Below are 13,881 nucleotides of genomic sequence, written 5' to 3'. Positions count from 1 at the left end.
GCAAATTCTTCTGCTAGTTGGGGTTTAGTCCACTTCTATATCCTTCCCTTCAAGGCTCAGGGGTCCAGGATTATCTTCTGTGTCTGTGTTAATTAGTTTCCCTTTTCTTTGTTGAAGAGGGTCTGTGCAGTGTTTCTGCCTAGTCCGCCATCTTGCTGGAACTCTACTCATTTATTTCTTAACCTTTCAGCACTTTCCAGGCCAAGAGAGTCAAGTGGAGATCCCATGAGAACAATCAAGCTAATATAGTGGCTCCAAGGATGGGAAAGCTGCCTCAAGATTGCAGGAAGATCATGTTCATCACAGTTCTTTTATGAAGAATCTAACAAAGTACCTTTGTTCACATCAGTTATTCTAAGCCACTATTCCCTATCCTTCAAAGGCTGGGCCAGGAAGAAGATTCTAGTTTCTACTAGAGATGGCAACTTTCACTGGGAAGAAAGAATCTGGGGGGCAAACACATGTTGAGTAGAAAAACTGAGGACACTGGAGATAAATAATTAGGCATGATTCATAAGATGTTTTCTATATTAAGATCTATCTATCTCAAATAGCATCTGCTCTTTCTACATGTTCCAAAAGTAGCTCTGTATGCAGAGTAGAAGCACTGGGTTCTCCGGCCATAGAGTCAAGAAGTATGTGGCATCTGTGTCATCATCTGAGTGATGACACAGTCTGACAGAAACAGACTATCAGAGCTGAGAATGAAAATAACTATTAACTGCTTCCCAGAGAAGTGGCAAAGGAAAAATACGGACATATGAACTAATAGCTGGCCTAATCACTTTCTAAGTATTTTCAGCTCACTTGATACCTAAAGGTTTTGGACTCTGATCAGGAACTAAGATCTTTCACTCAGAGAATAGGGCATAAGAAATTCTTTGACTCTTTTAATGAAATAAAGTTCCCAGTTGGAATAAAATTCGCAGCATGTCTTAGGCTTTATTATAGGGCATTAAACTACACTTGCTAATAAAGCATAAATGAATGCTACAATGGACCGATATAAAATTAATTCTTATTAATGTACAAAGAAGTGTTGCTAGATTTAGCAAACAAAAATAACAGCAGCCCAGTTAAATCTGAATTTCAGATAACAAATATTATTTTAGTATAAGTCTGTCCTGTGCAGTACTTGGGACAGACTTATATTAAAATATTATTCATTGTTTATCTGAAACTCATCAAGTCTCTAGCAGGTAAAGCTACAAGGAGTTAAGAAGCTACCAGTAAGGAATTAAGATTGACACCTAGCAGGTAATATTCATTTGATAGTGAACTGAAATAAAGCACTTTAAGAATCTTCTCTGAGAAGGTGAGGACCAGGTTTGCTGGTCCAATAGAGCCTGGTGGAACCACTGAGACTATGGCCCCTGGCTGCCCTTCAGGTCTGGAATTGAACCCACACCTGTGGTTGCCAGCCAAACAATGTACAGGCATGTGAGTTAAACATTTACCTCAAGTAGACACATGCCCTGGAGAGAACAATCATGGGAGAATGAAGGGCTGCTTATGCACAGGGAGACAGCTCAGGGTGCAGGAGAGTATGGAGGGATGGTCACTGGGAAGAGGTAACTATGGGGAGGAAGTGGGAGGGGAGCTGTTGCATTGTGGTAAACTGTGGTGAATGACATGAGACAAAGTATATGTGAACTGCTGTATGGAAAGTGAATTTGCTCTGTAAATCTTAACCCAAATAAAAATAAATAAATAAATAATAGTAATAAAAAAGAATCTTCTCTGAGAATGTCTTTTATGTCATTGAAGAAAAAAAATCTAGCATGGCCTCTGTGCAAGGAGGACACAATATTGTGAAGCATTCCATATTTTTGCTGTGTATATTTTCAACAGCAACAACAAAAGAAAATAAATTATTAAAACATATTTTTAAAAATCTTCCTTTGGTAACTAACAAGTGAATTACTTCAAATAGGTTTCAAATAGGTGCCTCTTTTTGGGACTCAGGGATATCATATAACCTCCTGTCCAATAAGTTGCCTATATCTTGCCTTCTGGACTTCCCCCAAAATGGAAGCAAGCCAAGGTCTGCCAGTTATAAAGGCGAGCTTTACAGCTTACAGTGTTTCGGAGAGGACAAGGTCTGTTGATACTAGTGGGTTTCCAGAAAGTGAGAGGAGAAGCTTCTTTCCTAACTATATTCCTAGAGTCATCCTATGCCTGGGTCCCTCCTAGATCCATCCTGAGGAATCTTCCTCCCTGCTGTTGTTGCTGCAAGATGAGCAGCAGGCCAAAGGAAAAGTCATCTTCATAAAACAACCAGCCATTTGCAGCAATTTTATTTGCAAAGATTTCCTGCTGTGGCTAAATGGTGTGGCTGCTTGGTTTGTTATTTAAAAGAGTGACCCCAGTGAGACCACAGCACTGAAGAGGGAAGAGTCTGATTTTAGACCAGGATAAGTAGGAAGAGTTCAGACTGAATGTGTCTAATTTAATTTCACTGACGTATCTCAAGTGCCATAAGTGGGGTCATACCTCAGGCACGGCAATAACTCCTTATGGTCCCCATTAGTCAACTCAGACCCTTTCTGAGTCCTGATAGAAAATATATTAAAATATTCCCAAAAGAGGTTAGGGGTTTGGAGGATTTATGAGGGATACCTTCCTGGGTCACCACACAAAAGCCTCCCAGACTTTGGAGGAATGATAACCAGTCATCCATGAGTCAGTTCTGACTCATGGCAATCCCATGTGTCAGAATAGAACTGTGTTCCATAGGGTTTTCAATGGCTGATTTTTTGGGAGTACATTCTGAGATGCCTCTGGGTGGCCTGGCACCTCCAACCTTTCATTTGCAGTTGAGCGCATTAATGGTTTGCACCACCCAGGGACTCCTGGAGGGATGGTTGTTGTTGTTGTTGTTGTTGTTTGCCAACGAGTCGGCCCCGACTCATAGCGACCCCTCCTTGGGTTTCCGTGGCAGTATCACTACGGAAGTAGGAATGCCCAACCTTCCTTCCAAGGAGTGGCTGGTAGCAAAAGTTAAATCCAATTGTGGTTTTAGAGATACAATGGTTAGAAACCAGGCTTCAGAGATCACATTTGTGTTATAATGTAAAAGAATGGCAAACAGTAATATCTGCAAATTATTGCTCTACCTAAAGGAGGTTTTAAGATAAATGGAGGTATTCCTGGATTATATTTATGGACTTTAAAGTAACAGTCACTTGGTTTCCTTATGTTGTTTGGTGGATGCTTCAGTTTCAATATTCCTTCATTGCTACCTTTGGTTTTAGTTAGTAAACATTTCATAAAAAAAAATTTGAATCAGATTTGAATTTCACAGAGAAAACAGGAATACACAGAACTAAATAACAGTAACTTTTTTTTTAAGGGAACTCTCTGCTATCTTACAAAGAGGAGTCAAACAAGAAAGCTCCTGTGGAGGAGGTACACACTGAGCAGCTCAGAGTATATCATTCATTCACCCCAAGTATCTTCCATTGCCACACATTATGCTAGGAATGGGGGGCTACAGAAATGAGTAAGACAGAAAGGAAAGGCCATTGCTTTCACAGAACTTACAGGGAAGAGATAATAAAGCACATAATTACAACAAAGTTTCAAGTGTGGGTTTATTGGAAAAGTACTATTTAAAGTAAAGGCATATCACAGGGCGACATTAGTGCAGGGCTTAGGAAAGACTTCTAGGTGGAAGTGACACCAAGACTGAAGCTTGAGGGATGAATTGATTGAGATAGGGAAAGGAGACTCTACACGTTTGGTGGAAATAAGAGTGAGAATGTGTTTACTCCCCTCCGAGGAAAGAGTTGGAAGTAAAAGAGAACCTGGTATCTTCAAAGAGCTAAAATAAGTTTAGTGTTGCAGGTGTATAGTATGCCAGGAAGAGAATGTCATAAGACAATTCTGGAAAGATAGGCAGGCCCCATGCTGTGCAAGGCTTTATAAACCATATTAAGGAGATTAGACTTTATTATAGGAGCAATGAAAAGCCACTGAAAGGTATTAAGTAGGAGAGTGGTGAAATCACATTTTCATTTTAGATCACTCTGGCTATAATGGAGATTGAAGATAAGCAGAACTGAGAGGAGGAAGATAATTTAGGAATCACTGCAATAACGCAAGTAAGAAGAGATGGACTAGACTGTGGGGGGTGAGATGAAATAAGTGAAAGCATTCTAGAGGTATTAACAACAACAACAGAACCAAACTCATTGGCATCAAGTCAATTCTGACTCACAGCGACCACCAATGGGTTTCCAAAGCTGTAAATCTTAATGGAAGTAGATTGCCTCATCTTCCTGCCATGGAGCAGCTGGTGGGTTTGAGCCGCCGAACTTCTGGTTAACAGCCAGATAGATGTCTTATCCACTATGCCACCGGAGCTCCTTTCCAGAGGTACTGGGGGACTGAAATCCACAGAAAATGGTGATTGGCTATGAGGAGTCAGAGATACAGAGTCAACGATACCTCGGAATTTTTAATTTTGGGTAACTTAGTAATAGGATGTGTCCTTTATAGGAAGTACAGATTGGGCTAGTAGAGGGTAGAAGGGCAACGGGAGAGGAGACAAGCATTTCACCTTTAGATATGGTGAGTTTGAAGTACTGACGGCATCCATAGGAACATATCAATCACGGAGATACAAAGTTCCAGGGAAAACTTAGAGCAAGAGATGCTGATCTGAGTAATGTACAGATGTTAATGAGATCCTTGGCAATGGAGGAAAAGAGAAGAGGGTCTAGGATAGAATCCTGAACCCAAAAAACAAATCAAACCCACTGCCATCAAATCACTTCTGACTCATAATTCCCTTTAGGACAGAGTAGAACTGCCCCATCGGACAGCCCCAAGGCTGTAAATCTTTACAGAAGCACACCCAAGGGGTGGCTGATGAGTTCAAACCACTGACCTTTTGGTTGGCAGCTGAGTGCTTTAATCACTATGCCACCAGAGCTCCTAAGCCTGAGAGGCCCCGATATTAAAAGAACAGGCAGAAGAAGCCTGAGAAGAAACTACCAGAGAGAGGAGGAAAGCCAAGATTGTCTGTCCCAAAACTGAGTTAACAACTAAGAATGGGGGAAGAGCAGAAAGTTCTAGGAGTGAGAATATTAGAATTGTATCATAGATAAAGCTAATGAAAACATTAAGGCTGGTTTCAGATTCAATCCTAAAGGAGCTCTGCCTACAGGCTATAGTCCAACTTTCTTTTAGAAGTTAAATAATAATAAGTGGGAAACCATTCAACTTCCACTAAACTCCAAAACCAAACTCACAGCCATGGAGTTGGATCCAACTCATAGCGACCCCACCTTGGGCCTCCGAGGCGGTATCACTATGGAAGTAGATTGTCCAACCTTTCTTCCGAGGAGTGGTTGGTGGGTTTGTACCACCAGCCTTCTGGTTAGTGGTCAAATGCCCTTGGCACTATGCCACCAGAGCTCCCTATACTTTAACCTTCCCAAAGTACACTTTTTAATGTTTTATTCTTTAGCTGGGTGGTGGCTATCAGAGTATGCATTGCATTTTTCAGAGTACTTTTCTGAATGTTTCAAAATAAATTTAAAATAGATGTCCAAAACATACTGTTGAATGACAGAAAGGCAGGTTATTAAATAGCATGGATAGTTACATTTACAATTATGTAGATCTACATCCATATATTTATATATGCACAGAGGATTGTTTCAAAGGGTGTTCACTAATTATTTCAATGGTGATTATCTCTGGTTAACTGGATTTAGAGTGATTTTTACCTTCTTATTTATGTTCTTCTGTATTATTTGAATTTTTACAATGTGTATACATAGCAAGTTTATACAAATTATCAGAGCACAGAATCATAGACCCCACACAGTCACATAATACCCCTAGGAGCACATGCTACATCTGTAGCTGGGTTATAAGAATTGAGGCATGGTCAGAGAAGCAGACCCCACCCTTGTCTTTGTATTGCTAAACAAACCCTGAAAGCTGCCTCCACTGCTTAAAGGACCAAAAGACAGAGGAAGAAAAGATTCTGAGATAAAACCAAGTCTGTTCCTTGAGGAAGAATATTCTACATATGCCTACACATCTTTAAAACTTGTTCTCCATTCCCTCAGATTACAGTAGCTTTCCACAGGTTAAATGGATTTGTTCTCCCTTGTTTCAAAGTCTACTGCATCTTTCATACATAGTGTTCAAGTATTTAGTGGTCTGAGAGGCCTAGTTTCAATCCAAGCTGAACCACTCATTTACAGTATGACTTTGGACTTACTCCTCCATGACCTTATTCTCTTATGTGGTAAAATGAACACATATTTCCAAACTTGCCTAATAGATGTTATTTTGAGGATTAAATAAGGTCAAATATGCAAAACACTGAGAGTAACACCTAGGACATAGAAAGCATTCAATGAGTAGAAGTTGCTTTTATTATCATTATTATTATTTTAATACCAGGAACACAACACAACAAGATTTGAATCTGAAACACTCTCACCATCATTGTTACCAGTTGCCATCCCAGAGGCCAGACATCAACCCACTGCCATCCTCCCAGTTTCTGAACCTCCAACCCCAGTCTTTAAAGATCCCCTCTGACCTTCACCATCAATGTGCCCTTTGCTCCACACTCACCTATTTAGCATGTTGGACTGGTAGATTCTCTTCTCATGGGTGTTGTAACAACTGCTCTTGGGTTCGGGGATGAAGCTGTGTTCGGAGAGCATGTCAGAAGCAGCGGTGGTGATTATGGCAATTCCATCCCTCACTCTGGCAGGGAGGCCATAGTCCCACTCATCATATGATACAGAGATGAGCCCAGTAGGGAACTCTGAGGGCACTGTGTCTGTATCCCCTGCCACCAAACTAGGCACAATCCATGTATAGCCATAGCCAGTCAGCCCTACTGAGTTAGCCACTTCAAAAATATAGGTTGCTTCTTCCTTCGTACAATAGAGAAGAATGATGGGGCTTTGGAGTTTCTTGAGCTGGTTCTGGATCTTAGAATCTCCATCATCCAGGGACATGTCCAGCAGGAGAACTTCCTCTAACTCCCAGCCCACAAAGCTATTCTCAATAGTGCTGCGAATCTTGTTTACAAAGTCCTGGTAGCCAGGAAAGTAGGTGGTGACAATAGAAAAGATGTACCAGTCATACTCCTCCATGATGTTGAGCATTACAGAAGCTTGCTGTTCAATTGATGGGCCAAACTGGAAGAACATGGAAGATTCATCCTAGAACAGTGAAAGTTTAAAAACAAAAAAAGAGAGAAAAAAAATCAAGCCAAAGATGGTAAGGGACAATTTCAAACCAAATCAATACAAATGTTTATCAATATAATGCTGTTAAGATCAATTATATTTAAATTGCAAATACTGTAATACCATCCTTCTTAACACTAGCTCCTAAACTACAGAGTCAATAAATTTAGGATTATAGTCCCCCTATCTGATTTCTTGGGGCAGTGTTTCAGTGGTTGAATTACTGCCTTCAACACAAGAGACCAGGGTTCAATCCCCAGCCAGTGCACCCATCTTCATGTCAGGAGACACTTGTGTGTTTCTATGATGCTGAATAAGTTTCAGTGAAATTTCCAGAGTATGATGGACTAGGAAGAAAGACCAGGTGGTCTGTTTTTGAAAATCAGCCAGTGAAAATCCTATGGATTACAATGTTCCAGTCCACGGTGAATCATGGGCATGGAGCAGTACTAGGCAGTAGTTCATTCAATTGTGCATGGGGTCACCATGAGTCAGGAGATGGCTCAAAGACAACTAACAACAGCAACAACTGAATTCTTGGGACTAGGGACAGACTCTCAAACCAAACCAAACTCACTGCCATCAAGTCAATTCCAAATCATAGCGACCCCCACTTAGTCAAGGGCAACAATAAAAAATCAAATATATTAGAGTTTCTTCAGCAAAACATAGGAAGAGTCACATAAAGTTGGCTAAAGAGTCTAAATGGCCTCTTGTCACTTCAGCTCAGGTTTTGCTGTTACATGAGTTACACACATGGGTGCATGCATGTGTGCACACACACACACACACTCTTCCATTTTCTAAACATCTGGATTTATCAATTGTAGATGATTATCACTCAACTATAAAGTGAAGACTCCAAACTATAAACCAACCTATGGAGGTAGTGTAAGTGTCCTGGACCAGCAGGTGGGTGGTACTAAGGTATAGATAATCAGCACAAGATTGGATCAGTATGTGTTTTTATGGAGATATAATTGTTGAGTTAATAGCACATGTAGTTTGCTCTTCTAATTTCTACTTTGATAAGGAGGTATAAAAGTTAGAATTAGACTCAAACAATTACCTAGGCTACAAGTTAAAATGCCTTGTATTCAAGATCCGTTGTAGTAGTTAAGCTTGTGTGTCAACTTGCCTGGACCTGGTTTTGAGTGGCTGAGCAGCTGGATGTAGTATTGCCCATGATGAGACTGATTGGTAATCAACTCCATGGTGGAATCTACTGTGAGCAGTTGAGTAGCTGCCTTAGGGCTGTGGTCTGCTTCCCGTATATAAGGAGAACCCTTGGGGAACGGTCACTAGCTTATGGCAGTTTGTAGCTGTGCCCTTATTCAGCAGCCTGCCATGCTCTCTCAACCTTCGGACTTTCAATGGGCTTAAATTAATGGTCAGCCGTGTGGTTTGGTAACATCGGGATTGTGCCTTTTTACTTGTCAACCTTGGGTTTGTCAGTCTCAGCAGCCGGCAGCTGTCTGAGTGACGAAATGCCTCTAGCTCCAGTGGGCTGGGAGCAGGAGGCAGAGCTGGACCCAAGGTTGAGGGGCTTTCATCCACTCCCCAGAGCCTGGCACTTTGAACTTGGACTTAAAACCTCCAAATTGTAAGAATAAACTCCTGTTTGTTCAGGCCATTCCATTTGTGGTATATTCCTATCAGAGCAGCACTAGGTAATCGGAACATCCATTATGATTAAGCTTTATTTTAGAACAACATATAGAAGATGATTCTTTCTCTTACCTATATTATGCCACAGTGCAAGATGTAATGGCACCAAACAAAAAGGCAGAAATTAGGATTTCTAACCTGAGATAAAGAGTTACTTAGTGTCTGTTAAGAAAGTCTGTGCCACTGGCCCCAGAGAAGGCAGGAGGAAAAGAAATAAAACTGATAATATTAAATGCAATTAGATCTTATAGATAACTGTGTAGCTAAGATAGATACACAAGTACACATCCTAAGGAGCACTGGTGGCGCAGTAGTTAAGGCATTTGGCTGCTAACTGAAAGGTCAGTGGTGAGAACCCACCAGCCTCAGAGAAGCCACCAGCCACTCTGCAGGAGAAAGATGAGGCAGTCTGCTCCCATAACGATTTACAGCATTGGAAAGCCAATGGGGTCACTGTGAGTCAGAATTGACTCGATGGCAGTTGAGTTTGGTTTTTTGATGAGTACACATCCTGACTCCCAAATTACAATTTTACTTACTGGGCTTTTCCACGGCATTTCTACTAGCCCTTTGTAAATTTATAACTAAGGTAGAAGCTAAGTTCCTTAAGATGAGGAGAGAGACTGACAGAATGCTGTGTTAAATAACTCTCAGGATGTAACAACCTCAGAATGCAACACATGAGCTAGCTTATTGATGTTTAAGCTTGTAGTTCAACAAATCCTTTGTAACTTTTACCATTTTTCCTCCTCCTCTCTGATGTGCCTGCATGCACAAATCCTTTGTTTACTACACCTTTATAAACACTGTGTTAATCTTCTCCAAGTTGGAGGAGACGATCAAAGCATGAGCTTGTTCTGCACCTGCTTGTGCACAAGTGATTACCTTTACTGTCTTATATGCTTGTAGTTTATTGGCTCAAGTTGCACTGAGCACGGCCCATTTTGGGGGTAACAACAAGACCTGGTCTGGCCTATGTATTACGCACCTCTCTATCAATTCTGAGCATCTTCTATTTTCTCCCTCCTGTTGAAGGAGAAGCCATTTTAAACTCTCCCAGTTTGGGCTGTATTTCACCTGCTGTACTGAGTTGTCAAGCCCTGCATTTCATCTTCACCTTAGAGCCAGAAGGACCTGAAACCACAAAATGTTTTGTCCTTCTCTCTCAATCCATTTTCTCCTGACTTCCTCATGGGTCGTGATATCTCTTTTCTTGGCCAGCGCCCCCTATCTTCTATCTGATGGTTCAACTCCATTTTAGTAGAAACCCAAACTAACAAAACTGTCTTATTCTTTCTCAAAGGGGCAGATTAGAGCTACAAAGTATAATTTCAAAAGACTAAGCTTTTAAATAAAATTATACAATAGTTTCTTAATTCAGAATATATTTCTGTACAGTTGAGAAATGGCTGAATATTTCTTGGGCAGCCAGCATTTAAAAAAAAAAAAAGGAGGTTGGAAGATATCCCACTGATATCCAAAGACCTTGATTTGGCAATGAAACCAGTCAACCCCTTGGCTCTGCCATAGCTTTGTTCACTTTGCATGACTTGAAGTTTTCACATCTCCCACAAGCTACCCAGAATGAAAGAGCAGATAGATGCTTGGACATCTGGAGGTAATTCTTCGTGTACAGGCAAAATTGTACTTATCACGGTTCCCTCCCCTAGACTCAAACATACAATCAAAGAGGAAACTTCACAGGACACAGGATTCAGAAAAGTAGGGAGAGTTGGTGTGGGGTTTACATTTAATTTTATCTAAAGCATTTGGTCTTTGTACTTGGTTCCTGAGAAATGACCTCTAAAATCTTGGAATTTCATCAGTGATTGAAGTGTCTTTGTTTTTTATGAGGCTCCAGATCAGAAGGCTCATACTAATGAAATGACTCTTGGGGTGGCAGGGGGGCAGTCTGGCCAGGCCAGAAAACTCAGCACTGTGTATCAGCGCCCCCTCAGGGGAGTGGGGCTAGAGCTTGAGTTTCACCATGTGGGCAATGATTCACTATGTTGCGCCTACTTAATGAGGACGCAGTAAAGACTCTGGACGTGGAAGTTCCATGATCTTCCTGACTGGTGATAAGATTCCATGCACACAGGTGGTTAACATCCCTATTTGAGACCTGGAAGTACCATGTTGGGAATCTTCCCACACCCTGTCCTATGTGCCTCTTCATTTGTATCATTTTGTTATAACAGAACTATAATTGTAAGTTTAGCATTTTCCTGAGTGTTGTGAGTTATTCTACTCAATTATTGAACCCAAAGGACTAGGAGGAGCCAACAGGTCAGAAGTGGGGGGGTGGTAAGCTAGTGACACCTGAGCTTACAACTACCATCCAGAGAGGGTGGAAGGAACCCTTGAATTTACAGCCAGCAGCTAGAAGTGAGGGTATTGTGGGGACCCTCAAGCTTGTGGCTGATGTCTGAAATCTTGCACAGATCTGGAAATCTGAAGGACTGTGCCCGTTAAGTTGTGAGCTCTGGTGGTTAGGATCAGAAGGTGATGTACTGAATTTGCAGTTGTATCACAATTGGAACAGAATAAAATTGACCCAATTTAGTGAGGCACCAAGAATAGGTGAATAGGGGAATGGGAATTAATAAAATGAAGAAGAGAAAAATTTTATCACATGTGTCCTTTACAAATCATGGCCAGACCCCTTTTAGACTTCTCCTACAAGTACTATTCTTCAGGCTAAACTGACCTTGTCTTTAGGTTATAGGATATAGTGGGAATCCAGGACAATAAAATTTAATTATTCAAAGACCTTCTGGGGGCCTACAAAGAACCATAACAGAAAGCAAATGCAGTGTTAACACAACTGACCCAGAATGGTTATCACATTCAACTGATATCCTTAGAGCTAAAGGGGATTCTTGGAATTCTCAGATGAGACATATTATTTTCATCTGCGTGTCTACAAGCCCAGTGGATACAGTAAAGTGGCAAAAGCTTTCAAATATATCTTAAGATGCACAGGCTTAGAATGAAAGGAATCTCAATTGTAAACAATGTGTATATCCATTTTGGAATAAATATCTTATTAAAATGTGGTTCTTGAATACATGCAAAGTTCTATCTACAGTTGAAACCACAGCAGGTTCAAATACATAGTAAGAGATTGCCTTGAAAGAAAATCCATGGAGTTCATAGTAAATGAGTCTATGCTAATGAGATTGAATTTAAAGGAAAACCAATCTATTAAATATCAACCTAACCCTCCCCTCTCTTAGGTTTCTTTTAAAACTCATCAACAATTATAAATGAGCTTCTAAAAATACTGCTAGTTACTCTGTGAAGAAAGCAGACTTATGGTATGAATAAGAAAGGAAAAAAGAATCTGTCTCATCTTAGCCCCATCCCATCCTTATCTTCTAATCCTATTGTCCTCAACCTCATCCTTTTTTTGACACTTCTGCCTTCATCAATGCCCAGTTCGACCATTATATCTTGCCAACCCCTTCATTAAGTAAAGATGCTTTACATGATCATTTTGTCTGGGGCACCAAGGAGAGGTTACTGAAACCAAACAGGAATCTCTTAAGAGAGTTATAGCTGGGCAAATGTTTCCCAGTATAATGCGTGGCCCAGTGTTATTAATTTAGTTGACACATCAATCCAGTGTACAACAAATAGGAGTGGGACAGCTCTTTTTCAACAAAGCTTTGGGCTAACTATAAGTTCCAAACAATGACAGGCTTTGCAAATTATGGCCAAAGCCACAAATCAAAGAGCAATTTTTATGTGTGTGCATGAAGTGGAAAGGACTGGTGGCCACACATCCATCTTTGCAGACACCCAGCATGCATTGTGAACACTGCAAGTAGTATCATGTTTGAGGATGAAGGACAGGGATATAAGTCATTTTCCCCACTTACATTTTCATCTCCTAATGTCATTACAAAATGTTGATGTGCAGGGGTCCTTGGAGCAGTCTCCTCCTCCAAGTGAAGATTCCCAGTCAAATTTATTGCATGGATGTATTTCTTCAACTTGCCTTGAGAGCATCTTTAAGCATTCCTGCATAAAGGGCCACCATGACTGAGATAAACCATTAGCAGATAAAATTAGAATTTTAGGATGTAGAATTTTGTATTTATCCCCATCAGTCTAGAATCATTATGTTGGATCCCTATCACTTTGATGCTCCTGGTGCTTATTTGCTATATAAAAAGAAAGAAAAAGAGTTACTTTTTCACTCCATTATCTGCTTAGAAAACAATTGTGTAAAGAATCAGTAATGTAAGAAAGTCTTCTGCATCACTCAGATCTCCTACAGAAATAAAGAACTAAGTGCCCCAGCTGCTGACAATGCCTCTGACAGATAGTCTTCAGCTGTCAGCCACTTTTGAGGATTGTCTCAGCTAAAAAAAGCCACCTCACCCAAAGTCATGCCTCCTTCCTGAAGGGTTATTCTATCTTCAGAACTCTCCACAGGATTGGCTGGACCCTCTGTTGGAACTGCAACACACCTCTACTTCTCTGCCTAATCCTGCCTAATCATCCCTTTCATTTCACAGGTGTTGATCCCAAGTTGTTGTTGTTATGTGCCGTCGAGTCGGACCCGACTCATAGCGACCCCTCCTTGGGTTTCCGAGGCAGTATCACTACGGAAGTAGATTGCCCCATCTTCCTTCCAAGGAATGGCTGGTGGGTTTGAACCACCAGCCTTCTGGTTAGCAGTCAAGTGTCTTAGCCACTATGCTACCAGAGCTCCCGAGAGTTCTTCCTAATTCACCTGCTGCATGCTAACCTCTGTCTCAAAGTCTAGTTCCCAGAAAGCCCAATCTCTATTCAATTTCCCCTGCTTCAAATAGAAAAGGCAAGACTTAAAAGAGAACATGATAGGGATTTTCAAATACTGAAATGACTTTTATGGTAAAAAGAAAAGTCTTTGCTATCAGCTCCAAAGGAAAGTACTAGAACTGATGGGTAGAAATTTTAAAAGGTATTATTTGGCTCAAATAAGAAAATCATTTGCAGT

At 40.8% G+C, this 13,881-nt stretch overlaps 1 protein-coding gene across 1 annotated transcript in view; it reads right to left on the bottom strand.

Annotated features, from left to right (window-relative positions):
• GRIN2B (glutamate ionotropic receptor NMDA type subunit 2B) overlaps nucleotides 1-13,881 on the bottom strand; it is a 400,284-nt gene that overhangs the window by 255,863 nt on the left and 130,540 nt on the right. Inside the window, exon 2 of the mRNA XM_007944474.2 lies at nucleotides 6,601-7,199. Coding sequence (XP_007942665.1) covers nucleotides 6,601-7,199 — 599 coding nt within the window. The remainder of the gene's footprint in view (nucleotides 1-6,600; nucleotides 7,200-13,881) is intronic.

This window comes from Orycteropus afer, unplaced genomic scaffold (genome assembly GCF_000298275.1).
Source record: "Orycteropus afer afer isolate SDZICR_OR568_19922 unplaced genomic scaffold, OryAfe1.0 scaffold00126, whole genome shotgun sequence".
In the NCBI taxonomy this organism is placed as follows: domain Eukaryota; kingdom Metazoa; phylum Chordata; class Mammalia; order Tubulidentata; family Orycteropodidae; genus Orycteropus; species Orycteropus afer.
The sequence above is the reverse complement of the archived record's forward strand: the minus strand, read 5'-3'. Positions and strand labels throughout refer to the sequence as shown.